Below are 25,787 nucleotides of genomic sequence, written 5' to 3'. Positions count from 1 at the left end.
TGTGCTCTGCTTCTGTAGAAACGAACTTTTCTTGAAGTGTTGGATCTGAAGGGAACAATGATCAATATACTGATAGGCTATAGTTGCTTGTGGAATACTTCTAAAGGAGAAATGCCAGATGAAAAATCAAAGTGGTGGACTCATTCCCTTGAGGAATATCTGCTTTATAACTTGTTTCCTGCATTTATCTTATACATTGCTCTGGTATAATAGTAGCCTAGCTAATTATTTACAAAAACAATGCACAAAAAAAGTATGAGATTATTTCCTATTTGTGTGTATGTTCGTAGCAGAATTATAGCTTTCTTCCTTTAGGGCAAAATCCATTAAAAGTAAGGTTATTATGTGTAAGTACACAGCTTTATATCCTGTGACATCCACAGAGATTAAATCAATATTCATAACAAGGTTGAGTAGAAATTAATTGCATTATTTGATGATAATGTCGGAAAACAATTACAAGATACCGAGTTGACCTTTACTATTTCACAGATGATAATGCTGTGAGGAAAAAAGATCAGAAGTCTTTTTCCAGAATTATGCTATATTAACTTACGTGGTATTTTTTCTAAGGTAAAGTTTACCTGAAAGGATTCTTGAATTTATCTATTTCTCAGGGAATTTGTCTTGGTATCAAAAATCTGTTCAGTACACCAAAGGAGCTGACAGCAGGTGTGGTTGCTCTGAAGTGCTGTAACTTATCAGGAGTGCTCTGTAATGAAATATAAATTTGTAAGCTAACAAATACAGTACGAAAGACTGAAGATATTTTTTTTTTTCTCATCGCTTTTGGTGGTTTGAATATTTGAGTTTTGGCATGGTAGTTTTTAATTCTGGTGTGGTTAGACAGGGAATATCATGAAATTGCATGATACTGGTGTGAAGGAACCAGATAATATGGGGTGGCATGGGATAGAAAAAATAATACTGCCAAATATCACACCACTGCCCTGTCTCTCTTCAAAGTAGTTTGGGAGAAGCATGAAAGGAAATTTGTAAGTTGCTGTGTTGCACTGATTTATTCCCTCTAGTTTTAGAACATTTTCATTATTTTCCTATTGCAAATAGCTGTTTCTAAGCCCAGGGAGGCAATTTTAGGTCTTTTCTTTTTTTTTTCCTGTAATTCATTTTGTATGTTTAGTTTCACAGGAATTGTCTTCCTTAAATACATAGATTTATTTCTTGTGTACTTTAGAGCATTTGTTTTATGACCATGCTTCTTAGCTTAGGGACATATACAAAGGGCTTTTTTTCAAACAACTTGGTTTATGTATTAATATGTCAGAGAACATTCGGCTATTGATGATTTGTTAATCACTTAATACTTCAAGAAAAGACATAATGAGAAGGGTTGAAAACACCTGTTAATGCCTCATCAGGTTTTGAAAAATTGAGTAAATAATGAATAAAACTTGAACCTGGTTCTTAATCCTTCTTTTTGTAATTCGTACATCATTTTACATTGTTCCTATTAGCTGGCATTTAAAAAAATTAAAATCTGCTGTCAGCAAACTGTTGTTGATTTAGCTATAGTGTGACAATCACTTTTTAGTGAAGAACAGCTAGTCTGGCTACATTATTGTGGAAAGCTGGTTGAGTAGTTATAGTAGTACATATTCAGCTCCTACAGAAGAATGGTGATGCCTGGTTTTGATTTTTACTGTGTATGTTACTGTTACTACTCTACCTTTTTTAACAACTCCCTGCATGTAGTTGTTAAAACATAGCCAGACGAATGGCTGAATTTGACAGTCAGGAAGAAAGTTCCTCTGCTGCAGTCTTTCTGTTACTTAATATCTGCTCTGCAGAAGCCAGTATGACCACAGAATTTTGGGGTTTATTCTATTAACAACTTATTTTTTCTCCCAACTGATTACTGCAGTGTACTGCAACCAGCAGTGGTGCTTTCTTAAAAATACGCCTTGCCATGTAACACAATAGAATTATTTTTTTTATAGACTGTTTTATTTTGCCGATTTCATTTTTGTAATGATAATTCTCCAAAGCAAATTGCAGTATTTTAAAGCATTAGTTAACTAGTTTGATTCTGCTATCATTACTTATCCAATAGATGTATGAAATCATCTCATAGTTAAATATATTGGTACTGAGGAGTGGAAAGGATATGCAGTATCCCGATAATCTAAGTTCTTGAAACTTAAACAGTGAGTCAGGAGAAGTTGCTCTCTTAGACTGAACATTATTTCTCCAGCTAGAATGTGGTGTCCTCAGATTCTTGTAGAAATAAGTGTGGAAGATTAGAGAGAAACCGCAAAGTAAACTGAATACTGCTGTTAAACAAGCTTGATTAAGGTGGAGGAGAAAACAAATATATTAACAAGCAACAAACTTAATTAGCCATCAAACCATCAATATGATCAATATGATCTAATTAAAATGTTCATATTTTTTTTAATAGTGCTGGTGTTTAGTAGAGACACTTCAGCACGTTCTGTCATTCACTGGGATAAGTGAGTTGGATGTTAACACACTGCTGTTAAACTGCATCATGAAATTGCTGTTGAACTACTGATGCTATGGGAGATCTGTTATGTATCAGCTGTTTCCATACTGAGAAAATACTGTTCCATGTTTGCTTTTGAACTCTAAAAATTATAAGCATCAAATGTTTATTTAGAATGGGAGGGGGATTCATTTATCACAAATAATGTATGGCTACTTCTGTCCCCCTGTGATTCACATGGTTCATGTTTTCTACCAAATGTTGGCATTTGGTTTTAGATGTATCTAAAGTATTGCTTAGAGTGTCCCCAGACTTGCAATTCATGTTAGAGGCAGTTTTTGGTAAAAGCTCTTTATTTCCCCTGTCCCGTCCCCCTCCCCTCCCCCCCATGCAGAAGAGAAGATCAAACCGTCAAGTTAAAAGGAAAAAATATGCAGAAGAAGGAGAAGGAAAGCAATCAGAAGAAGCTAAAGTTTCTGCAAAAATGAAAAAGAATTCTGCCCCTTTACCTGCTGAACAGCCTTTGCAGTTGTTTGTTGTAAGTGAAAGTTGGCTTGGTCTGTAGTGGGAGCTTTCCATTTGTCTCCAGTAGTTCAGTGAATAAAGGTCATAACTTGAAGGAAAATATTGCTATTACTAAGTAATGGTTTATTTAATGTGGCATCTGGCTAAGATCTTGAAAACTGGAAGAAATTGCTTATTACTTTTTTAATGATTTTCTGTTCTAAACGTTTGTTGACCTAGCCATATTTAACGATAAGACTAAGACTAGGCATATCTTAAATAATGTCTTAGGCTGTGTAGACATGTGAGGAAGCTCTATGCCACTGTTAGTGACTTTCAGAAGTATAAAATTCTTTGAGCCTATGGGGATCTCTGCTTACTGAGATTTTTTAAAAAGGAAACTCCTTTCTTTTTTTGCCCCCTCTGGGTTTCCACTTCATTGTTCAGCTTGTTCCAGCTATGATAATCAAACTTGCTGTTGAGCCATTCTACGTAAATAAAGTGGCAGGTAAGAAACAGGGGGAAAAGTGTTCATGAGATGTTAGGAGGAGTGCCAGAGTTTTAAGGAAGGAGAAAGAGCATGTTTGGGAACAAATCAGACAAAAGGGAAGGTGACTCTTGACTGGAAGCAACCGTTAGAGATCAGCTCTTTATCCCTGCAATCACAGGTTCAGTCTTGGCAGAGCCAAGTAACCCTTGTATGTGTCACACCTAAGCCATGCCAGAATTCCCAGGCATGACCTCGTCTACCTGATTTGGCAGCATGTGTGTTACCTGTTTTCAGAGTAAACCTATTACATTCAGTTTGACACATGCTGGTTTTGTTTGAAAATTTACTTTTTTTTTTATTTTAGCCTGTCTGCCAAAGTCCTTATTTTTCCATATCCTTATAATGGAATTCTAGCTATGTCCACTGCATCAGGTCAGCTCAGTAGGTCATTCACAGTGAGTCTGTGTCTGGAAGACATCAATCACCTTTGCTTGTACATTGTGTTTGGCAGGTGACCATTGCATCTGATGCTCTTTGGAAGTGCCAAACTTACTGTACTTCAGCATGCATATAGACCTGGCTTTTAAATTTTACTTCCAGACTGTTAAAAAGAACACTCCTGGTCAAATTTACCTTTATTTTTGATCTTCTAATAAGCCACTTGTGTTTGAAGGTATTAAGCCTGATCAGCTTGAAGAGAGGACATTTACTGCAATTTATAATGTCATTTTTTTCTTGTTTTAAGACTGAATGGTTTGAAGAGAGGGCATTTACTACAATTTCTGTTATTGTTTTCCTGCATTTATAGGAAAATCCAAGTGAAGAAGATGCAGCAATTGTAGACAAAATCTTATCCTCCAGGGTAATAAAAAAAGAAGTAAGTGATTATCATGGGATAAAACCACGTACTTGAAAAAGCGGTTTGTATCTGTCATTAAACATTTACCATGAATTTCCTTTCCTAGGTATCTGCTGGGATGACAGTAGAAACAGAAGAGTTTTTTGTAAAATACAAGAACTAGTAAGTACTAAAAAGTTGTTTCATTGGGGGTATTGTCTGAAATAAGTACCTTATACATCTTCTAAAGTTCTGGATTGTTGAAGATTATAACTAGATTTTGTCATCTTTAGATATTTTTACAAATTTAATCTCAAAATTGCTAAGAATCTGTATTACATTCTTAGTAATACCTTTACAATTATCAGGATTGTAAAACCAGCGCTGACCAATAAGATGTCAGCCATTACTGTGAGAAGAACAGAATTTTTAAAGAAGACAAGTTTATTAAATTCATCAGAGGCTATGTGCCTCAGGCTAATTTTAATTCCATGAATTTAAATCAGAGCTATTTTGTGAACCTTTATTAGATTTAGTGTCATACATTTAGGAGAGGTTGATGTAGGAGCTGGGCTTACTGTTTTAAAAAGGAAAAAAACCTCGTAGCAATAGAAATGATTTTACGTCAGAAGCAGGAAATAAAAAAGAATTAAGAAAAGGAATTTTTGCCATGTTTTCCTATTTTAAATTTTATACCTAACTTGCTGTCACTACTCAGTTCTTGATGTTGAAAATACAAGCACATTTTCAGTTCTATATATGTGAGTAATTTTATTGGACTCTTGCTAATAAATGTGATTTCTGTGAGATTCTGGATTCACGTGTTTCTGGAGACCATTTAGCTCTTGTTTTCTGAAAGATTAAAGCCTGTCTTTCCATCTGAGAATAGGTAATACCCAGTAGTATCCCTTCTTTATTTCTGTCATAACTTTAGAAATCTTAAAAAGTGATGAAAACATATTAAACTGGGTAAACAGTTAAACATAAATAAAAATATTAAAAAGGGTGAGGTGGTGAGGGAGAGATACCTGTACTTCTGGCAAACCAATCTGACTTCAGACAGGCTTGCTTTGGATGCAGTTAGATGCGTAGGTACTGGTGCTCATGCTTCCCTTCTTCCTTTGACTATTATTTTGTGCTTCTGTCCCAACCCAGTCTGATAACCTGTTCTTTTTTGCCATGGGCTCATCTATGTAGTGCAGCAGTACCTGTGAAGAGATGTTCCCATGCAGTGTATGAAAAAGATCCAATATATTAAGTACTTTATATATCTGGCTACTTGGTCATAGAGGTGTCAAATTTTAAACTTGATTTATTTAAGTTCACTTTAAATACACTCGTTTCTCTTCTTAGGATACATGAAATAAATCTGTGAATCTGCAGCATTCTATGGATCCTAGCCCAAAAGCACTGCCTTAACTAGATGCTCTAAGACAATTATTTGGAAGAATAAATTGTCGATGTTTACAGTCAATTCTGTCTTAAATGATAAAATGTTCTTAGAATTAAAACCTGGTTTATAAAATACATTATTTTAACTTTATATTAAAAATAGTAAGCTTTTACTTTCACTAATACGTTGATGTTAATCTCTCTAATTTTAGCTCTTATCTCCACTGTGAGTGGGCCACAGAACAACAGCTTTTAAAGGATAAAAGAATCCAGCAGAAAATAAAACGATTCAAACAAAGGCAAGCACAAAGAGCTCACTTTTTTGCAGATGTGAGTATGAAATAGATAACTAAAGCTTTTTTTAGAATGTAAAATTGTGATTAAGGGCTTGTTTTTAAGTAGAACAGCTGGATGTTGATCAGTAGAAATTAGCCATTGGGTTTGGGGTTTTGGTTGCAGCAGGCTGGGTTGTTTTTGTTTAACATAATTTTAAGAGAACAGTCTTCTGGAGTTGTTGGACTATTGCTGGACGTGCATGCTTAAAATTGTGACAGGGTAACTACTTAGAAGTAATAAGGAGGGGAAGATTGTTAGTAGGGCTAGTTTCTCTACTATGTGACTTCTGCAAGACAGCGCTTAATCCCTAAATGACTGCATTTTCTGCCAGATACCTCCTCAGGGCCCCTCACAAAAAAAAACGCAAGGAGGGAGTATCTTAAAAAATGCAAGTACAAAAGCCTTGGTTGTTTCCAACTGCCAAATTCATTTTGCATATGATGAGACCGGGTCATATACCAGCTTTTTTTGTCTCTCTGCTGATCTTAACTGCTCTTACATTGCAGATGGAAGAAGAACCTTTTAACCCTGACTATGTTGAAGTAGATCGGGTATTAGAAGTATCTCTTTGTGAAGATAAGGACACTGGTGAGGTAAATGCATCTTAAAGCAAGTGAAGAAGATACACCTCCAAGTAGTTTTTGGTAGCAGTGGGTTTTTTTAGCAGATTTAAGAGTAGCACCATAATGATTTCAAGCTTCCATAATATTTCTGATGATACATGACAATCTTCTCATTTGCTATGCTAGTCATGTATTTGCAATAGAAATCAGAGTTCCAATGGCTTGTATTTGTATTGGTATTAATAAGTCATACAATAGTACTTGAAGTACTTTTTCTGGAAGGCTGTTACAGAACAAACACATAAGATCAGAAAATTAAAACAGAAAAGCAAATCAAGCAAACAAATTGCTTAAATTCAGAAAGAGTCTGAAGCAGGCAGAGAACAAAACTGACAGTTGCTGATTAAGTTTGTTGGAATAGCTATGATGCTTATTTTGTTCTTGACAGCAAAATGAACAGATTTTCATCCAGTGATTTCTGTGTTAATCTTCCTAAAGCAGGGTTGAGAGTTGAAATTATTTTTCATTGTATGCAGCATATTTGCTGCATACTTTTTAGGAAAACAGGTATTGTTATAATAAGACTGTGCCCAAGATCGTGGCAGTTCAAATTTTGTTTCATTTTTAAACATTTATTTACTGAATCTAAATAAGATAGTCTGTATTGGTTCCATCTTTTGAAACTTTTCCTAAATTCTGGCTGAGCTGTAAAGCTTTCTATTTTGTCGAGAAGACCTTTGTTTTTGAAATTTAAAAAAGTTCTTTAGTTTAGGTAGGTTGGTTTGGACAGTGGAGGAAGTGTTCTGGGTAGCACCTCTCTAGTCTATTAAACTCTAGTTTGTGGAAATGTGGCGAACATCACAAATGTAGTAATTTGTCTTTCCTAAGACTAAGATCTACTTGTGGGTAAGTCGACTTAAAAAGTACTGCAGGGGTCTACAAGTAACAGAGTATGAGAAATCAAGGATAATTAAGTAGATAACAAGATACAGTATTTTAAATATTATCAGAAATGCACTTCTGTCCCCAGCTCTCATGCTAGCTAGTTACTCAAATACTGAGGCATATTAACAGTCTGTATACTAAATTAAAAGCTGATAACATTCAGAATTTTCTTCTGCAGCCTGTTATTTACTATTTAGTAAAATGGTGTTCGTTGCCATATGAAGACAGTACGTGGGAGCTGAAAGAAGATGTAGATCAAGCAAAAATAGAAGAATTTGAACAATTGCAAGCTTCCCGGCCTGACTCCAGGAGATTGGTAAAATTACACCTAATTTACTTGTCTGTCTTAGTAAATTGGATACGTTTTTTCCAACTTTAAGCTTCTGTGCTAAAACATGAGGCTTATTGACATTCTATGTAAAGGTTTTCTGTGCTTTGTTACCTATGAATAATTATATTTTCAGATATACACAGATAAATAATTTGTTAAAAAGAATGTTTAGGAAAAAATATTACTATATAGCTATAACTTTCTTTGAGTGAGGAGCAGTACATTGAAACTGGCTATCACAGAATCTAAACAGTATTAAGACAAGGAGGAAACAGAATAAACATCCTTTACATAACGAACAGGGTTAAGTCTTGTGCTTTGACACAGAAGGAAATTGGCAAACGAGATCTGTCAAACAGATTCCTAAATTACTTCCTGCTTTTATTTTTCTTGTCATAAATGGCTAGCTGAAAGGAAGAAAAATGCATCTAATAAAGAGATGTGTTTTCTCTTTAAATTATGAATCTTCTGTCTTACAGAGCAGGAGAAAACACAGTACTTCTATTTGAAGTCCTGTGTGTCATTGTCAGAGTGAGACGAGTGTCGTGTGTGGTGTAGCACCACACTTGTTCTAACTTACACAACTAAATACTCACAGTGTTCTGATCTGTCGGCTTTGATTTTAAGTTTTTCCATCTATGGATAATGACAGTAGTCACGATTAACGTGTTCGCACTATATTTAGTTAATTTTTCTAGTATTTATTTTAAATCCTGCCATTTTGGCATGTGGGAAGAAGGGCTTTTTATACCTCTCTGTTGCCATATTTGGCTTTGAGAGAAAACGATGACTAAGGAACTAAAGTGTACCTGTACAACTGACAGTCATCTCAGCATCAGCAACAAGTATTTTCTGTTCCAAGCTCCAGCAATTACAAGAAAGTGTTTGCTGTCAGCAGCCGTGTGAGTGGGATTGTGGCTGCTCCTGGTGTGGGGGAGTGGACAGATAGGTGTTCTGAGAGAGGGGTGGAAGCCACAGCTGCCAGGGAGGGGCAGCTACTTTCAGAGATGGGTGTCAGGTGATGCTGACATTGGCAGGAAAGAGCTATAAAATTCAACTCTGAAATTCAGAGCTGGCAGATCAGGCTACATGAGTCTAGAGTGAATGCAAGCTTTTATAAAAACAGAGAAATAGGGGGAGTGCAGCTGATCATAAAAGCTCATAACTAAGAAAAAATTTCTTGAATGTGTGGGTTTCTTCAAGGTACAAAGCAGAAACTATTCCAAGAGAGTGTTTTCCACTAGAAATCCTACCAATATCAGTCAAAAACTTCAAAAATTTCTCTACTTAGTTTCCTGCTAAGCTAATGGCCAGACAGTCGAGTCTCCAGGCTTGTGAATTGGTGTGTGTTTATATAGCTTCTCAGCTTTTTGTTAGCTACTAGGGACGTTATGATGATGTACCGTGATACTGTTTTACAGTCTGTTTCACCCTGTCCTTTGCATCATAATCTTGCATGTGCTTATAATGTCTTCCATCCAATCTTGTGGTGAAATCTATTCAGGGAACTAAACCACTCACAAATCTACTTGTCTGTGTTGCTGTTGTTGGCTTCCTGAATCGGCTGACTGTAAGATTGAGTGATCAAGAGTGACCACAGCAAGTGCTAAAAAGAAAGGGCAGGATCACAGCAGTTCAATGCAGATTACCCATACGGCTTCAGGGTAGTGTCAGCAGCCAGCATTACTCAGACTTTTGAGGATTTTGGTAGTCCCAAATACTTAGTTATAGGACAGCTGTTCTTAGAGCTTCCAGAGTGAAACTTAGTATGTTCTTGAAGTTTCTTGTATAAGTGAGTTAGTGCCTCAAATTGCCAGTGCCAAGCTATTTGCATTCTTAGTTTTAGAAATCAGTTGCTTGATATTATTAATTAAAAAGTGCTACTTATATTGATAAATAAATACAAATTTTAGATTTCCACAGACTATTTAATTAGTAAGTAAAGTAAACACCTTTGCAGTTTTAAGGTTGAATAATTACATTCTAAATCTAAATTGTTACACTTTGGAAATAATGGGTTAAAACGTTTTGGAAAATAAAGCATGTACCAATTTGCGTGTGTATTAATCTTTCCCGTAAAGGACCGACCACCTCCAAACTCCTGGAAGAAGATAGAACACTCCAGGGAATATAAAAATGGCAATCAGCTCAGGGAATATCAACTGGAAGGACTTAACTGGCTTCTATTCAACTGGTACAATAGGTATATCCATGGAATGTTTTTTAATGTAAACTTTAAACCACATGTGTGAACCAGGATTAGGAGGGATGAATACAGTTTGAGTTAAATTTACCTTAACCTCTCTGCTTATAGCTCAAACGTTGTAACTGGAAAAAAATAATTTCTGTTCCTTTGGGTGTACAAATATGTTTTTGCACCACAAGAATAGCAAAAAGCAAATCTTAAAAGACTGTAACAGAATTGAAAATACATTTTCCAGGCCTGTTAGCTAATTAAAGCAAAAAAAAAACCAACTTCCAACAAAGTACAAGCTTTCAGAATTTTTGGAAAAGTTAGGAAACTCTTGCATAGTTCAAAATAATTTCTAGGATTAGTGCTAATAGTTACCTGTCTTCAAAATTACCCAAATAAAGGTATGTTTTTTCAAAATTAAGGCTGGTAAATAACTGTGTTTTCTATGTTGTAAACTAAAGGCAACTTTTGTTAAATAATGCTGTGATACATTAACAGGAATATAATAACTTTCAAGATTTTTTTTCCCCAGAGCAATGTATTTTCTTTGTATCTAAACTGGATTTCTATTCATGAATCTTCCTGCTTGCTTTATTTCTAAATATCAGTTGCCTGTCTGCTATAGAGATGATGTCAGAGAGCATATGATTTACCATACTGTTTGTTTTAATTCTTAGTCAGGCACTACATGGCTTTGTAAGCAGCTATGCAGATAGCTTGAAGGGCTGGACTGTATGGCTGAGGGTGAGCACCTAGTGGTATTTCATATAGTAATCTGGTTATATGTATCTGTCTAAGTTCTGGAAACAAGAAGGGAAATTTGGCAGTAATAGTATAATGTGTTCCTTTTATGTGAGTGTAGCTGGAATACTTTCCATCTGTGACTTTCAAGGAATCTTCATTAATTTCTAGCAGTTTTGTCAAGGTTAGTGTTAAAGATAGGAAATCTGATTGATTTGAATTCCATTAATTAGGATCAGTACAACTCCGAAAGAATACTTTTTGAATCTTTTTCTAGGAGAATCTAATGGAATATTCTCGGGTTTTGCCAGTGCTAAACATGATTGGAACTTGTAATATTGTGTGCTGAGTTAATTTAACCAGGGAAAGTTTGCAAGCATCTTTTACAGTGCCCCAATTTTGACTATTTGACAACTTGACTTTGTTTTTATAAATTTCCCATTTGAGTAACAGCTTTATTGTCTGTGCTTTCTCTGATGCTAATCACAAATATATTTTGTTTTCAGGCGAAATTGCATTTTAGCGGATGAAATGGGTCTTGGCAAAACCATTCAGTCAATTACATTCCTCTATGAAATCCTCCTGGCTGGTATAAGAGGGCCTTTTCTGATCATAGCTCCGCTTTCCACCATAGCAAACTGGGAAAGAGAATTTCGCACGTGGACTGACCTTAATGTTGTAGTGTATCATGGAAGCATGATCAGCAGGCAGATGATTCAGCAGTATGAAATGTACTTCAGGGATTCACAGGTAATCTAATGAGGCTTGTACGTTATAGCCTACCCAAAACCTGTTTCTGGTAGTAGTAATGAAAGTGTACTTTACATTGTCCGTACATGTCTTACTGAAGGTCATTTTGCATCCCTTGATGTGTTAGTTAAGGTTTTTACATATCAGAATCTTTAGCATTTCCTTGCTGAGTAAATTTTGTGAAAGTGGTTGTAGCAAGATACAGATTGTTTTTAGTATGCTGAGTAATTCTGCAATTGAATAGCAGTGATGCTGGTACACGTGTGGAGATTAAAGTGTTCACAGATGGTTGCAGTTGCGTCCTCAATATGAAAAACAGTGAGAACAGAAGTACAGCTGATTAAGCTGTACATTACCTTTATGTAGCTGTTGATTTCCTTTTTCCTGTCTTTGTCTGTGTACAGTTTGCTTTTCTGCCTGAAATACTTCACATTAAATGACATGGAAAACCCCTTGAAATTTGACTCTTGTAAAATGTTCGTAGTTTAGTTTTGGGTTTTTTTGTTTGTTTTTTTTTTTTTTCCCCATTCTGTATATTCTGTATAAATAAATGTTTTATAAATCATGATTGAAATATTGTACTTCCACGGAACTGATAAGACCACAAAAGCACAAAACTCTTCTTTTTTAAGTAGTACTAAATATTAAAATGACATTCTCACTCTCCAGTGACTTACTGTGTACTGCCATATTGAAGGCCTTACATATTCTCGTTGGCAGACCAACCAAGTAGAGTCAGCTGGGTAAAAAGTGTTCATTTAGTCCTCAGGTGATACTTATGTAAGTTACTGTATGAATGCTAAATGTATCACTATTGCGTGTTTTGATTGACTGAATGGAAGGCTTTTCCTGTGATTTAGTCTTTCAGATTTTCCCAGGGTTAAAAATGAGATATTATTTGCATACAACTTTTTGAAACAGTCCTGTTAGATGATTGTAACTGTAATTTAAAAGTGCTTAAAAGTTTACTATTGGTTAGGCAATATTGGATTCGTGGCTGTGGATAATTACTCATTAGTATTAATTACAGTGTTATAAAATACATGTGTATGGAATGATAAAACAACTTATAATGTAAAATCCCATGTCTGTTGATAAAACTTCAATAACAAAAATCCTTAAATACATTTGAAGTAATGTAACAACTTCCATGTGTTGATGAATCTCTAGGGACGTATCATTCGAGGTACCTACAGATTCCAAGCCATTATCACAACTTTTGAAATGATTCTTGGTGGGTGCCCAGAGCTAAATGCAATTGAGTGGCGGTGCGTTATTATTGATGAAGCTCACAGACTGAAGAACAAAAACTGCAAACTCTTGGAAGGACTAAAATTAATGAACCTTGTGAGTAGCGTTTCACTTTTGGGGTTTGATTCCTATTAAGTACAGTATGATAATAAATCACAAGTTTTGTGAAAGTTTTAAACAAGTTCTTTAACAGAATTTAAAGGGGAATTATTGTCTAGTCCTGTAGTTAAGGTTTTATTTGACTTAGTGAAATATTTTTAAAAGGAGATACTACCATGAATCTTGAGGCTTCTGTTGCATTACTACAAGATCCACTATGACCAATTTTGCATTGTTTAATTGACTTTGTTACTCTGATACACTTGTTGCTAAATGTTCTCAGTAGTCATCTTGTTTGCTTTCTGATACATGCTTGGTGTGTATATTTTCCACACAATAGGGAGGATTATACATACTTGAATATTACAGGCACAGTTGTTCAGTCATTTCTTCATTACAGATGTAGGAAGTCAGGATTTAAAGAAAAGCTACTAGAAAATACTGTTGTGCTTGATAAGTCTGTTTATCTGTATTATGTGTGTTCTTAGTTACATGCAGAACTGGTATTTTCAGGTTTTGACGCTCAGACTTAACACAGAAGTTTTTGCAAATATGTGCACATACAATCATGTAAGTTTTTTGTTTCCTGTTGTAGGAGCATAAAGTGCTGTTAACGGGTACCCCGCTGCAAAACACGGTAGAAGAACTATTTAGCCTCCTTCATTTTCTTGAACCATTGCGGTTTCCTGCTGAATCTACATTCATGCAAGAATTCGGAGACCTTAAAACAGAGGAACAGGTATTGCATGTTGCATAAGTTCATTTTGAGCTTCAGTGTGTAAAAGTGACTTCCCTGAAGGCAAAAGTTTTGTTCTGGATAGTAATGGTTCTTGCTTCCTACCCTGCTTTTCACTTGCCATGTATCATCTGTAATCTTTTGATCTTTTGTCATGCAGTTTCTCTAAACTGTGCAGGCAGTAGAAATAGTATGATACAGTAAAGGATTACTTTTTTGGGCCAGTTTTGTGAATTTTGCAGCTAGTGAGAATAACAAAAATTGAAGTTTCCGGCTTTGCAGGCAGAGCCTTTGCAGACAGATGTTAAAAAGGTACCTTTTTTGTTTTGTTTTGTTTTTTGAGAACATTAAAAACATTTTTCAGTCATTTGAGGTTAAAACTAAGGCAAGATGCCACCTGACAAGTATTTTATGTAAGTCTAGGAAAAAAATAATGGTATTGAGATCAAAAATGTGTCATTAAACCACAGTATTATTTTTCATGTTCTGATAAACTGTTGTATTTCATTTAGGTTCAGAAACTACAAGCTATCCTGAAACCTATGATGCTCAGACGATTAAAGGAAGATGTAGAAAAAAAGCTGGCTCCTAAAGAAGAAACTATAATTGAAGTAGAACTAACTAATATTCAGAAGAAATATTATCGTGCGATTTTGGAGAAAAATTTTGCTTTCTTATCCAAAGGAGCAGGACAAGCAAATGTACCCAATCTGGTTAACACCATGATGGAACTCAGAAAGTGTTGTAATCACCCGTACCTCATCAAAGGTAAATACATGGTAAAGACTGATGGGGTTTATTGTAATTTAATTTAATTTTATTTTCTTTATTTTATTTTACTGCTTTTGTACTTTCATTTAATATAGATCAGAACTTTTATTGTAGTTCTTAAACGCTCTTATCAGACTTTTCAAGGAGTGGATTAGGTGGAAGCATGTTTTTTATAGATGTAAGGCAAAGTTGTGAGGCAGTTGCATATTTGAGGCCTGAAATGTGAACTTGTTATGTAGGATTTCACAGAATATTTAGAAGCAATTATCTCATGGAAATATTACATCTCTTTGAAAGCAGTATGAAAAATTCCAAGAGCTAACTTTAAATGCTTCTTGCAAATGATATGGTCTTTATCTGTGTTCATTGCCTTTCCCAATATGTGTGGTTTTCCTGCTTGCAAGAAAATATACTTTAAGCTCTTGAAGTTTCTGCTATGATTTCAGTTGTAGTAGGACTTCAGAAAAATCACAGAATCATAGACAAAACTAGGTTGGAAAAGACCTTGAAGATCATGAAGTCCAACAGTCTTCTAAACATTGTCTTAAGATTCATGTCCCATTTAAAATATCATAGAGACAAAAGAACTTGTGGTTCTTAGTTGTTGGGGTTTTTTTTATACAACACATAAGAACAAGTATTTTCATTTTTGCAGTTGTGGGGGTTACCTCCTTCTAGGTGTACTAGAACGTGCTCTGTGGTGCTCTACTTAAAAACCTAAGACTACTTAAGTACTACTTACAGAAACAGATGTTCTTGTTAGACTTTAGATCCATTCAGAGCTTTGTTCTGTCTCCAGCAGTGACTAATAGGCTGATGTTTAGAGTAAAAGTACTGATTAGGTAACCTAGCCTTCCATGTATGTGAAGTATTTGTGTAGATACACCTATAGATAGAGAAATAAATTTTTTAATAGGTGCTGAAGAGAAAATCCTTGGGGAGTTCAAAGAAACATACAGCCCAAGTACTCCAGACTTCCATCTGCAAGCAATGATTCAGTCTGCTGGTAAATTGGTTCTTATTGATAAACTTCTTCCAAAAATGAAAGCAGGAGGCCACAAAGTCCTTATCTTCTCTCAGATGGTACGCTGCCTTGATATATTGGAGGATTACCTTATACATAAAAGGTAAGATACTGCATATTTTGTCTCCTATATTATACTGTTCTCTGTGGGCATGTCTTTGAATATTAGTGCAGGATTAGTGATTGCAGCACACCAAAGGTAGGAAATTTTTCTTTCTGAATAATCACTGTAACTTACTGTAGTGGCTTGCCACTTTTTCACCAACGAATTAAAAACTTCAGAAAACTAAAGAGAGGTTGTTGAGTAAACTATGTGCCTTTGTCTCCAGATCAAGAGAATAAAACTCCTTAACACCAGTGTAACAGTAGAAGCAGGCACTACTTTATTGCAGCACTGGGTGCTAGGTGGAATTTCCACAAATCAGGCAGACCCAGTGCTGATTTCATTGTTGTGTTTATGCATAAAAGTTACAAGGGAGTACACTCCCAGTTACAGTGATTGGTTAATGATTTGCATACAATTATATCTGCAGTGTCATTCTCTTCTGTTACTACACTTGTGCAGGGGAAGGGTCTTCACCTGGGCAAGGTTCTAATCAATCTGGGTGTGTTTTTTAGTATTATAACGAAGGCAGTTTACATCAGGTCACCTTTAAAGTTTTGTTTCCAAGTTGGCTAGCTAGATTTGTACTTTGCCAGGTTGTCACATAACTCATACTATATACAATAGACTCTAGGTGCTTTGGTTATGCTCTAGAGACCAAGAACTAAGGCTAACATATCACAGAGAACAGGGACTTAAAGCAACACAACATGTTATTTCAGGTAACAGCACACCATGCTGGCATAAAGGCTAATCTCTTAAATCAAGATATTCCTTTAGATAACTGTAGCAAACACAAAAGATATAAAGATGTAGTAAAACTTAAGATAATCTGCAACACCATCAGTTTGTTGCCTTTTCTATTAAATGTTTTAGTATGTATGTACTGTTTATACATTGCCTGTCAGAAGGCAAGTAAGTTCAAGCTCAGGGTTGCTCGTCCAAACCTTGGAAAGCATACAGTGTGTTTTTCTTTTACATCTTGTTAAACTTTGACCAGACAGGGGTAATGCAGCTCCTTATTCCTAGCAGAATTTAAGTACAAAATGGTAAACAACTGGAGGCTTGCTTTTTATTAATGTAAAAATAAAATTTTGCTTCTCAACTCTCCTAAGTTATTACTGTTTCAAATTTTGAAGCACAATTGAACTTCTAGCCATAAAGCAGCACCTTAGCTTGGCTTTTGCTGTCACATACAGTAGCACCTTTGACTATATTGTTGACTACAGAAACCTTAGCCTAAACTTAAACATGTGACTAAATAATACGTGTAAAGCTTTAGCACGTAAAATCTCACCTTAACCTTGGTTAGAATCAACTGTTGCTATATAAACCTGAAAAAAATATTAAAAGGCATAGTTCTGGGTTTTTAATGGTCTAGCTGTTGGAATGTACATTTTGCTTTGAAGTGTGTATTTGTCAGTAAACAACCTAGTAATACAGAGTTAACACACATTAAAAAATAAAAACCAGTGAAAATGTTAAGCCTTCCTGCAATGGATACTGGAACGTACTAGTAGATTATAGTAAAATCGCCTTTTGTGATGAATTTATATAACTTATATGCTTCTATGTTGTTGTTTCATAAACCAGCCTATTTGAACTGTGAGCTCAACAGTTTTTGTATGCTTGATTTTAATAGACTAATTTTATAGTAGCGCCTAGTACAGAAAATATTCTGTAAAGTAGTAACATCTAGACTAGTGCATCATATCTGCAGGTAGAATCTTCTGAAATCCATAGGAGGTGAAACTTTCTCTGTGCTACTGTTTGATTAGAAATGTTAGAGTACACACATGATTAGACTTCATACTTAACAGAATTCATGACTGTAGGAGGTAGCTGAGTGCCAGAATGCCTGTGGTCCTGTGGATGCTGTGCAATTTTATAGCTGATTAGAAGGAAAATGATTTTGAGGTTTTTTGACTAGTAGATACACATTCAGCATCTTTTTGTATATGCAGTTTACAGAAGCATTTTCTCCCTTTTCAAGTGTTTCACTTGATTTCAGAAGTTTCAAGGGAGTCTTTGTAATTATCAAAGATAAGAAAAATGACCGTTCTACTTCAGGCTTTTAAATTTACTGGTTTTGGTTTAGGAAGCTCTGGATTCATTGATGACTTAATAAAGGCTGTTAGAGGTGCTGTCATGTCATTTTTGTTCCATTTCTCTTAATCTTGACAGAAACAATATGCAGTTTGTCCAGTGACAGCTCACTCTAGGGACTGCTTTCAGCTGGTTACTTGGCTACCCCTAACATGTGTGGACAACGTGGACATAATACAAAAGTTCACTTTTCTGCTTGTATGACCTCAACGGGGCCGGGGGGGGTGAGGGGTGTCTAAGCGTAGCAGCATGGGAAAAACTTGTAAGTGTCTGCATGGGACTTCAGGTTATGGTGTGTTTTTAGTGCAGCTAACTACCGTGGCAATGCGTGTTTCTTAGTATGTATAATCAGGTACTTGCTTTCATGAAGGAAGTTCAGAAGAACTATTCTTAAAATACTCCATGTTTGGACATGCTGATGTGTATTGCTACTACGCTTATGCAAGTTCTGTTGTGATTCCTGGTTATGTTACCCTCTGATAATCAAAGTTAGTTGATACCACTTTTATTCCCTGTAAAGAATAAATATACAAGCCGGAGATCTGTTCTAATCCCTCTTTGCGTGTGTGTGTATCTGTGGCAACTTTCAGATACTTGTATGAGCGAATTGATGGGCGAGTACGAGGCAATCTCAGGCAAGCTGCCATTGACCGGTTCAGCAAACCAGATTCCGACCGTTTTGTTTTCCTTCTGTGTACCAGAGCTGGTGGTTTGGGCATTAATTTGACTGCAGCAGATACGTGTATAATTTTTGATTCTGATTGGAATCCTCAAAATGATCTGCAGGTAAGATATTCCTTTGAGCGTAATAGTGAAGCCTAAGAAGTCAAACTTGGTTTAAACAAAAATTGGTCGCTTGGAATATTGTCTCCATTTTAAACAAGCATTATTTTTAAATGTTCAGGTTTTTTTAAGGCAGATGTTTAATATTTCATGATGAATGCTTTCTATTTAGATGGGAGACGTCTTTTGGGTTTGGTTGTATTCTAACATTTTCTTTCATGTTGATTACTCTTTGAAAGCACAACATAGGTAAACTAAATCAGTGAATTGATAAAACCTGCTAAGACTTTGACAATTTGAACCTAGGGGTTATTTGCATATACTGACTAACACAGTTTGTGGAAATAGAGCTGTTTAGCTAAAACATAGGAGTAATATGTTTTAAGAAACATAATTTGAATTAATCAAATCTAGGAATTGTTTGCTGAAACTGAATCCAATCTCAAGTCACAACTCCTTTACCATTTATGTTTGGAGAACAGATAGCTTAAGAACTAGCATGTCTTTTAATGTAGTGTTACTGCAAAAGAAATACCATCCAGTAGCATTCAGCGTAGATAATTTATCTGCATTTACTTATCACATGGCTTTTAGAAAACTGCTCACAACGCAGAAAATGTCTTGATAGCTTTCATTTACTTAAGTGAGTTGACTTCATTTTGAGTTCATGTTGTTGTTCATCAGACTGTGTTACAACAGAAACAGTTTCTTAGTAGTGTCTTACTCCTAAATAAGTCTAAATTCTTGCTGCTGTTCTGTTCTCCCTTCAAAAGGCTCAAGCCCGTTGTCACAGGATTGGTCAGAACAAAGCAGTGAAGGTCTACAGACTGATAACACGGAACTCCTATGAAAGAGAGATGTTTGACAGAGCGAGTCTGAAACTGGGACTGGATAAAGCTGTGTTACAGAGTATGAGTGGAAGAGAAAACAGTGTTGGTGGTGTATGTAGACGTTTCTTGAAATAACTTTTTGCTTTGGGAATCATGTGGGAACTATTTTAAATTACAAAAGCTACCATTTCTCTGTCATTTGCATTTGGGTTATGCAAACTAACAGTGTAATCAACATAAGTTTATATGTAGTCACTTACTCTGATAAGTGTTGCTCTTTCTTGCTTCTTAAGGTCCAAGGTAGATAATGTCAAAGTTAAAACAAGGAGAAAAGTTTCCCTTTGTTTCCTTGTATCTTCTCATATTAACATAATATACTACTTTGAGATTTACATCTAGTACTAATAGGTAATTTTTTAAACCTGTATTCATCACAGTGTTGGAACAGCCAAAACAAAAAAGGCGCATACTTGTAAAAATGTGAACTGTAACCACATAAAAAGTTACTTCAGCTGCCAGCCAGACTGTTCTCGTAGCTTTTAATGATCTAGATTTTAAGTTTATAAACTGTAAGGCAAGAGTTCAGTTGCAGAAGCAGTGGAAAGGGAAATAGAAAAGACTGTGGGGAATCTTTTTCTTAACTGTCTAAAACATATTTTATTTGCTCAGATCCAACAACTCTCCAAAAAAGAAATTGAAGACTTGCTTCGAAGAGGTGCATATGGTGCCATTATGGATGAAGAAGATGAAGGCTCTAAATTTTGTGAAGAAGACATTGACCAAATTCTTCAGCGTCGTACTAAAACTATCACAATTGAATCAGAAGGAAGGGGCTCCACGTTTGCCAAGGTGCAGAAGCAGCAAGTTGTTCTTTGACAGTTATAGAGCTGTAAATGTAAAGTTTATGCATTCAAAAAAAAAAGTCACGTTTACTTGTATGTAATGCATTTAATGTGCGTGTTTGTTAAAAACTCTTTTGCGTTCTTACATCTATCTGTGTGTTTATACTAACGTGCACATAGCAAAGTCAGTGTTGCACATACAGATTCACACATGGTGTAAATGCCAGATGCAAAGAGCATGCTTGAGCAAAGATGAGTAATAGCAGTGTGCTGCTTTTTGAAAAGGCTGGGATTTGTGTGAGGTACAATGGACTGCATTACTCAGGAATATTAAAACAGCTTTGTATATAGATCTGTTTGTATTCAAGTACATTAAGTAGGGGAAAATGTGTATAAGACAATAATAAGATGAAAAACTGTCAGGCTTATTTTAGAAATGCCTACGCTTAGGATATAGTTTGAATCTTGAGCTTTGTGGTAGGAGTTTGAAAAGCAAAATACAATAGCTTCTGAAATAGCAAGGGGTAGAGAGACTGTGTGTATATTTATATATTATACATGTATATATATACGTGTGTGTGTGTGTGCATGGCGAGGGCTGAGAGTGTAAGGTCTTAGGAGCAATAGTCTAGGATAAAATTGGACTTGACACTATAATTTTTGGTGGGGAGGAGAAAAATAGTAATATCATAGCATTCAAAAAACCTATGCTGGAAAATTGGATGAACAGAACAAAAGATAAGCTTGGACTCCTTAATTTCCAAAGTAATTGTAAATATGAATTGGAACAAAAACAAATTCAGGTAAATAAAAATTAAAATGATAAAATTAAAAATACAGCTTAGCTTGGAATGGGGATACTTCATGAATGCAGTTCTCCCTCCTGCCAAAAGCAAAGAAAAAAAAACTTGTAAGAATGTAATGTATATTTATCATATTTAAGATAATATTTATAGCGTAGGTTCTCTTGTCTCTTGCCTTTTGTGGCTTAATTAAGAAACAGACTTCTAAAGATGATCATCATCACTATCTTTGTTATCAGAAGACTTAGGAATTTTTACATGTTTCTACTTTTTTTCCAAAAACAGTGAATTAAGGGTTTTAAAATGCCTTCTGAAATTAAGCTTGTTCCGTGCTCTTAGGCTTTGATTGTTGGTGGGTTAAACAATACTTTGAAATTTCCCTCAAGTGAGTACTTTTGCATGAGATGAACTCCCCAAACGCTGATAAGCCTCTTCGAAACATTCTGTTTTCTTCTATTCAAGTAATTTAGATTCAGACTTAGAAGAATCTTGCTGCTTTATGTTCTTCTCTCCTGATGGTGCATAAGATTTCATTAGATTTTTCTGATATATTATGATCTGATTAAAAAAATTAAGGGGGAGGAGGGCTTTTAAGTTCTTGGCACTGTAAGTAGGGTCTGAATTCTTAACAGCTGCTTGAGAGACTTTTGATGAAATAAGGCTCTACAGTCTTCACAGCACCGAAGTATTCAAACTTGACAATATTCTGGTGTATGATGTTGCTTTTTATTCCTTACAGGCTAGTTTTGTTGCATCTGGAAACAGGACTGACATTTCACTAGATGATCCCAACTTCTGGCAGAAATGGGCCAAAAAAGCAGAAATAGATATAGATGCCATCAGTGGTAGAGTAAGTGCTTCTCTTTTTAATGCATTTTTTCAAGTATGTGCTTGCTATTGAATTCTGAAATAGTAGGTGTAGAATTTCTGGTGCTTTTTGTTTACTCTTTCAACAAATCAGACTTCTTGTGCTGGTTAGTTGGTGCATGGGTAATCAACCTGCTGAGAGCTTTAGTATTTCCTAGCTACCTCCTGTCCTGAAAGAGTCTGGGGGTCTTTGATTGTCGTTGAAGGACTGTAAATGCTTTGAAAGTGTGTAAATGTTCTGGTTGCCCTGTTTCTGTCTGTAAATTCTGTGCTGGATCTGCAAAATAGCTGACTAATAATTCTGTTAGTTTTATAATACTGGACATTGTGTGCTATACTTTAAGACATTCCCATGCAGTTGGCTCTAAAAAGGTTTTGCCCCTTTTTATTTACAGAGAGTGCAGCATGGTCTGTGTAAATACTAAGCTCAGATGAGGTATTCGGTATTGTTTATAACTAATGTACTGGCATCGTGGTAGGAAACTCGATTTTTGTTGCCTTAAATACCACAAAATGTTTTACTTGCTTTATGGGTGTTTAATGTGATTTCTTTACAAAATACTTCCTGACATTAATGCCAATTTTTCAGTTGTCAAATATTGACAATAATATCAGTATTTATTGACATTAGATTGAAATTGTTGTTTCTGAATTGAAGCCATCTACTTACAAACAGTTGGTAAGGTTTTTCTTCTGATCAGATTTGTTGGAAATTTTGCAGAACAGCCTGGTTATTGATACCCCAAGAATTAGGAAACAAACACGGCCCTTCAGTGCTACAAAGGATGAGCTGGCCGAGTTGTCTGAAGTGGAGAGTGAGAGCGATGAAAAACCAAAGCTCCGCAGGCCCTGTGACCGTTCCAATGGATACGGAAGAACAGAGTGCTTTCGTGTGGAAAAAAACTTGCTGGTCTATGGGTATTGTATACGTCCTTCTTCTTTCTAGGAAGTTTAAAAAAGTACTATTTTTTATGTAGTAAATGTTATTTTTGAGTAACTTTTAGCTATAGTGACAATAACCTCGTGTATATAGAATTTGTCTAGAATATAAATTCATGTGAATTTATCATGCATCCTGTATAAATCTTTCTGATAATTTGCAATTGAAGAAGTGTTAAAGAGAGAAGGGAACTTCTGCAAAGGAGATGATACTTACCATGGGCACTACAGTAGTCTCCCGAAAAGTCATTACAGTTAGTGCTGAAGGAGGCTTAGAACTGTAAACAAATATGTGAAATAAAAGCTTGGTAGGTGACTTAATGTTCATAATTGTAGAACATCCTGCACTCTAATGAGATGCAGATAGGAACTGAAATCCCAACCAGTTATTTTAAACATGCTTCAATTGGGTGAGTTGGGTTGGAAATAAAATCTTAGGTCTTCTCTTACCTACCTTGTGTTTGCTTATCAGTATGAGTTCCCATCAGTTTTTGGTCTTATAAGCCATATTTATTTACAGTAATTCATATTCTTGCTAACAGGCAGGTTTTGTTGAAACTATTTAAATATATCAGAATTTTGTTATTTTCGGTTTCCCCTTAGTAGCTTGGGGTGAAGGAAAAGAGTGGAAAGCCATATATATTACAGAGATTCCCTTTTGTGATAGAAATACATAGGCTGTCCAAGCATTTGAGTTTGAAGTGCTGATCTGTGTTTCACTTTGGACTAGGTGGGGTCGATGGAGAGAAATTTTGTCACATGGCCGCTTCAAGAGACAGCTGAATGAACAGGATGTGGAGATAATCTGCCGAGCTCTGTTAGCCTATTGTCTCGTTCACTACAGAGGAGATGAGAAAATAAAAAGTTTTATATGGGATCTTATTACACCAACAGAGGATGGGCAAACACGAGAGTTGCAGAATCACCTTGGTAAAGTCTTCTGTGTTTCTGCAGTTAAATACCTTCATATACTGTGTCTGTTGCACTGAGATAAAATTAGCTAAGAATTCTGTGTGTCCTAATTAAAATAAAGGAAATATATTCCAGATATGCAATTCAACTGATAGGAAGTGTCATTCGTGCTTTGCTTTCTGTTTGATAGTATACCCAAATGGACCAGTGTGCTGTGTAAGCTTTATTTGTTTCAGTTCGTAAGAACCTGCTCTGTTTCAGCGTAGGTGAGATCACACTCTCCTTTCACTCCCCCTCTCCTGCTTTGTCCTTAGCTGATGAAATGTACTCCAGAGATGCTCTAAGACACAAGAGAGGAAAAACCCTCAAATCCAGACACTGTGACACTAGTATATTTTCTGGACTGCAGGTCCCAATACTGCCATAGGATATAGGAAATATAAGTATCCTAGGATCTATACCTGCCTGTTGTTATATTGTATTTTAAATTATACAGGCTTATCAGCCCCTGTGCCTAGAGGAAGAAAAGGAAAAAAAGTGAAGACCCAGGCTAGCACTTTTGATATACACAAAGCAGAATGGCTTCGAAAATACAATCCAGAACATCTGTTGCAAGATGAAGGATACAAAAAGCACATAAAACACCATTGCAACAAGTAAGCAGTAGCTGAAGCATGGATGTCTTTCAATGTTTATGTGAAGATTCTTCTCTTATTCTAATTTCTTATTTTCTTAGACTTCAAAATACTTGCAGAACTATAAAGAAATAAATCTAATGTTAGCCTGATTAGAATAAATAGATTGCAGTATATTAGGAGGTTAATTGACTATTTCAAAATACTTGAAATAATTCTGCATGTGTGTGTCCATACAGAGAAAGAGATGCAAGGATGTTTGGGGAGCCTTGCAGCAGCCAAAGGACTAAAGATTTTGGGAATGCTTAGCAAAGAAACAGAAAGCAGTAAAGTCATTGCCTATCAGTCTTCCATGCTATTTTACCTAGCATGTTTTCTAGGCTTCTGGGAATCTGAGTTACTAGCTTGTTGAAAGCCCATTCATAGTCAGGAGCTTGTTATAGATAAATCATTTTTCTGCAGAAAAATGTCTCATACTCTGCCTGAAAATTTCATACTACTGGTCAAGAATTGAAATAGAGCATAGAGCATCGGGGTCATGCATAAATTCTTAGTGAGAAGGAATGAACAGGTGACCTGAAAGATGCTGTCAGCCTGCTCAATTCTTTCTAAAGATATCTTTTAAGTAGGAAAAGGGAAATAGCATTTTGTTCTTAGCAGTATTTTAAGAACCAAGTGAGGAGTGTTGTGTTGGCCCTGGTCTTTGCCTAGAATTTGCAATGAGACAATTTGTAAAAGTGATTGCAATAAAGGGTGTTAGGTGACCTGAGTTGAGGGTTATGTCCTCTTACAACTGGAGAAAGTATGTTTTAGGAAAATCACTTAAAAGCTTTGTGATATTGTAACAGAAAAAACACAACCACCTGCAACTATTGAAAGCTTTTAGAGTGCTAATATTTGTGTTTCTTTTTTCTTCATTTAGGGTCTTACTTCGTGTAAGAATGCTGTACTACTTAAAACAAGAAGTCATTGGTAACGAATTCCAAAAGGTGTTTAATGGAATTGATGCCAGGTGAACTATAGAGAGTTTTTTTGCTTGCTTATTTTAAATGTAAACTGTCAGATGAAAACTCTAAAATCTTTCTGGACCTAAATAGGAAATGTTAAACCCAAATATTTGTATCCTTAGGCTGTGAGAAAAATGTTTTTGTCTACTCTGTTTGCTTTGTATTGTCTCAGCATGGGGAAGTCCCAATTCCTATTTATGACTCTAGTTATATAAAGTAAAATTATTTAAGTCAAATAGACTATATAAGTGAGTGAAAAATTGGATTTTTTACTTTGCATTCTAATTAGCGGGTTTTTCTGTCTCTTTATACATGCTTTTGGTTACATGCTGCTTATTCCACTAATTTTTATTTATTTTTTTTTATTGGGAGTATTGCCATTTGGAAATTCTTGACCTCTTTGCTGCAGGAGCTTGTGGAGGATAGAAAGTTTTAATGTGATTCACAAAAGTGTTACAGATATTTGTGGAAGAACAGTCCCATCTTGCGCTGTTAAACACAAACTCAGATAATCCTTGGTTTGCAAAGTTT

The 25,787-nt window shown here is 35.5% G+C and overlaps 1 protein-coding gene across 4 annotated transcripts in view; it reads left to right on the top strand.

The window, feature by feature from the left end:
• The window catches only part of CHD9 (chromodomain helicase DNA binding protein 9), a 75,889-nt gene that overhangs the window by 30,806 nt on the left and 19,296 nt on the right, over window positions 1-25,787 (top strand). For all 4 annotated transcript variants that reach the window (XM_031051734.2, XM_031051733.2, XM_031051736.2 and 1 more), the window contains exons 4-23: window positions 2,859-3,002; window positions 4,267-4,335; window positions 4,424-4,479; window positions 5,901-6,018; window positions 6,531-6,617; window positions 7,711-7,848; window positions 9,945-10,066; window positions 11,305-11,548; window positions 12,719-12,895; window positions 13,494-13,637; window positions 14,147-14,402; window positions 15,322-15,532; window positions 18,229-18,424; window positions 19,195-19,362; window positions 19,921-20,100; window positions 21,636-21,746; window positions 22,485-22,681; window positions 23,433-23,632; window positions 24,111-24,270; window positions 25,172-25,261. In XM_031051734.2, the coding sequence (XP_030907594.1) occupies window positions 2,859-3,002; window positions 4,267-4,335; window positions 4,424-4,479; window positions 5,901-6,018; window positions 6,531-6,617; window positions 7,711-7,848; window positions 9,945-10,066; window positions 11,305-11,548; window positions 12,719-12,895; window positions 13,494-13,637; window positions 14,147-14,402; window positions 15,322-15,532; window positions 18,229-18,424; window positions 19,195-19,362; window positions 19,921-20,100; window positions 21,636-21,746; window positions 22,485-22,681; window positions 23,433-23,632; window positions 24,111-24,270; window positions 25,172-25,261 (3,068 nt within the window). The remainder of the gene's footprint in view (window positions 1-2,858; window positions 3,003-4,266; window positions 4,336-4,423; window positions 4,480-5,900; window positions 6,019-6,530; window positions 6,618-7,710; window positions 7,849-9,944; window positions 10,067-11,304; window positions 11,549-12,718; window positions 12,896-13,493; window positions 13,638-14,146; window positions 14,403-15,321; window positions 15,533-18,228; window positions 18,425-19,194; window positions 19,363-19,920; window positions 20,101-21,635; window positions 21,747-22,484; window positions 22,682-23,432; window positions 23,633-24,110; window positions 24,271-25,171; window positions 25,262-25,787) is intronic.

This window comes from Melopsittacus undulatus, chromosome Z, assembly GCF_012275295.1.
Source record: "Melopsittacus undulatus isolate bMelUnd1 chromosome Z, bMelUnd1.mat.Z, whole genome shotgun sequence".
NCBI lineage: Eukaryota > Metazoa > Chordata > Aves > Psittaciformes > Psittaculidae > Melopsittacus > Melopsittacus undulatus.
This window is presented reverse-complemented; position numbering and strand designations above follow the sequence as displayed.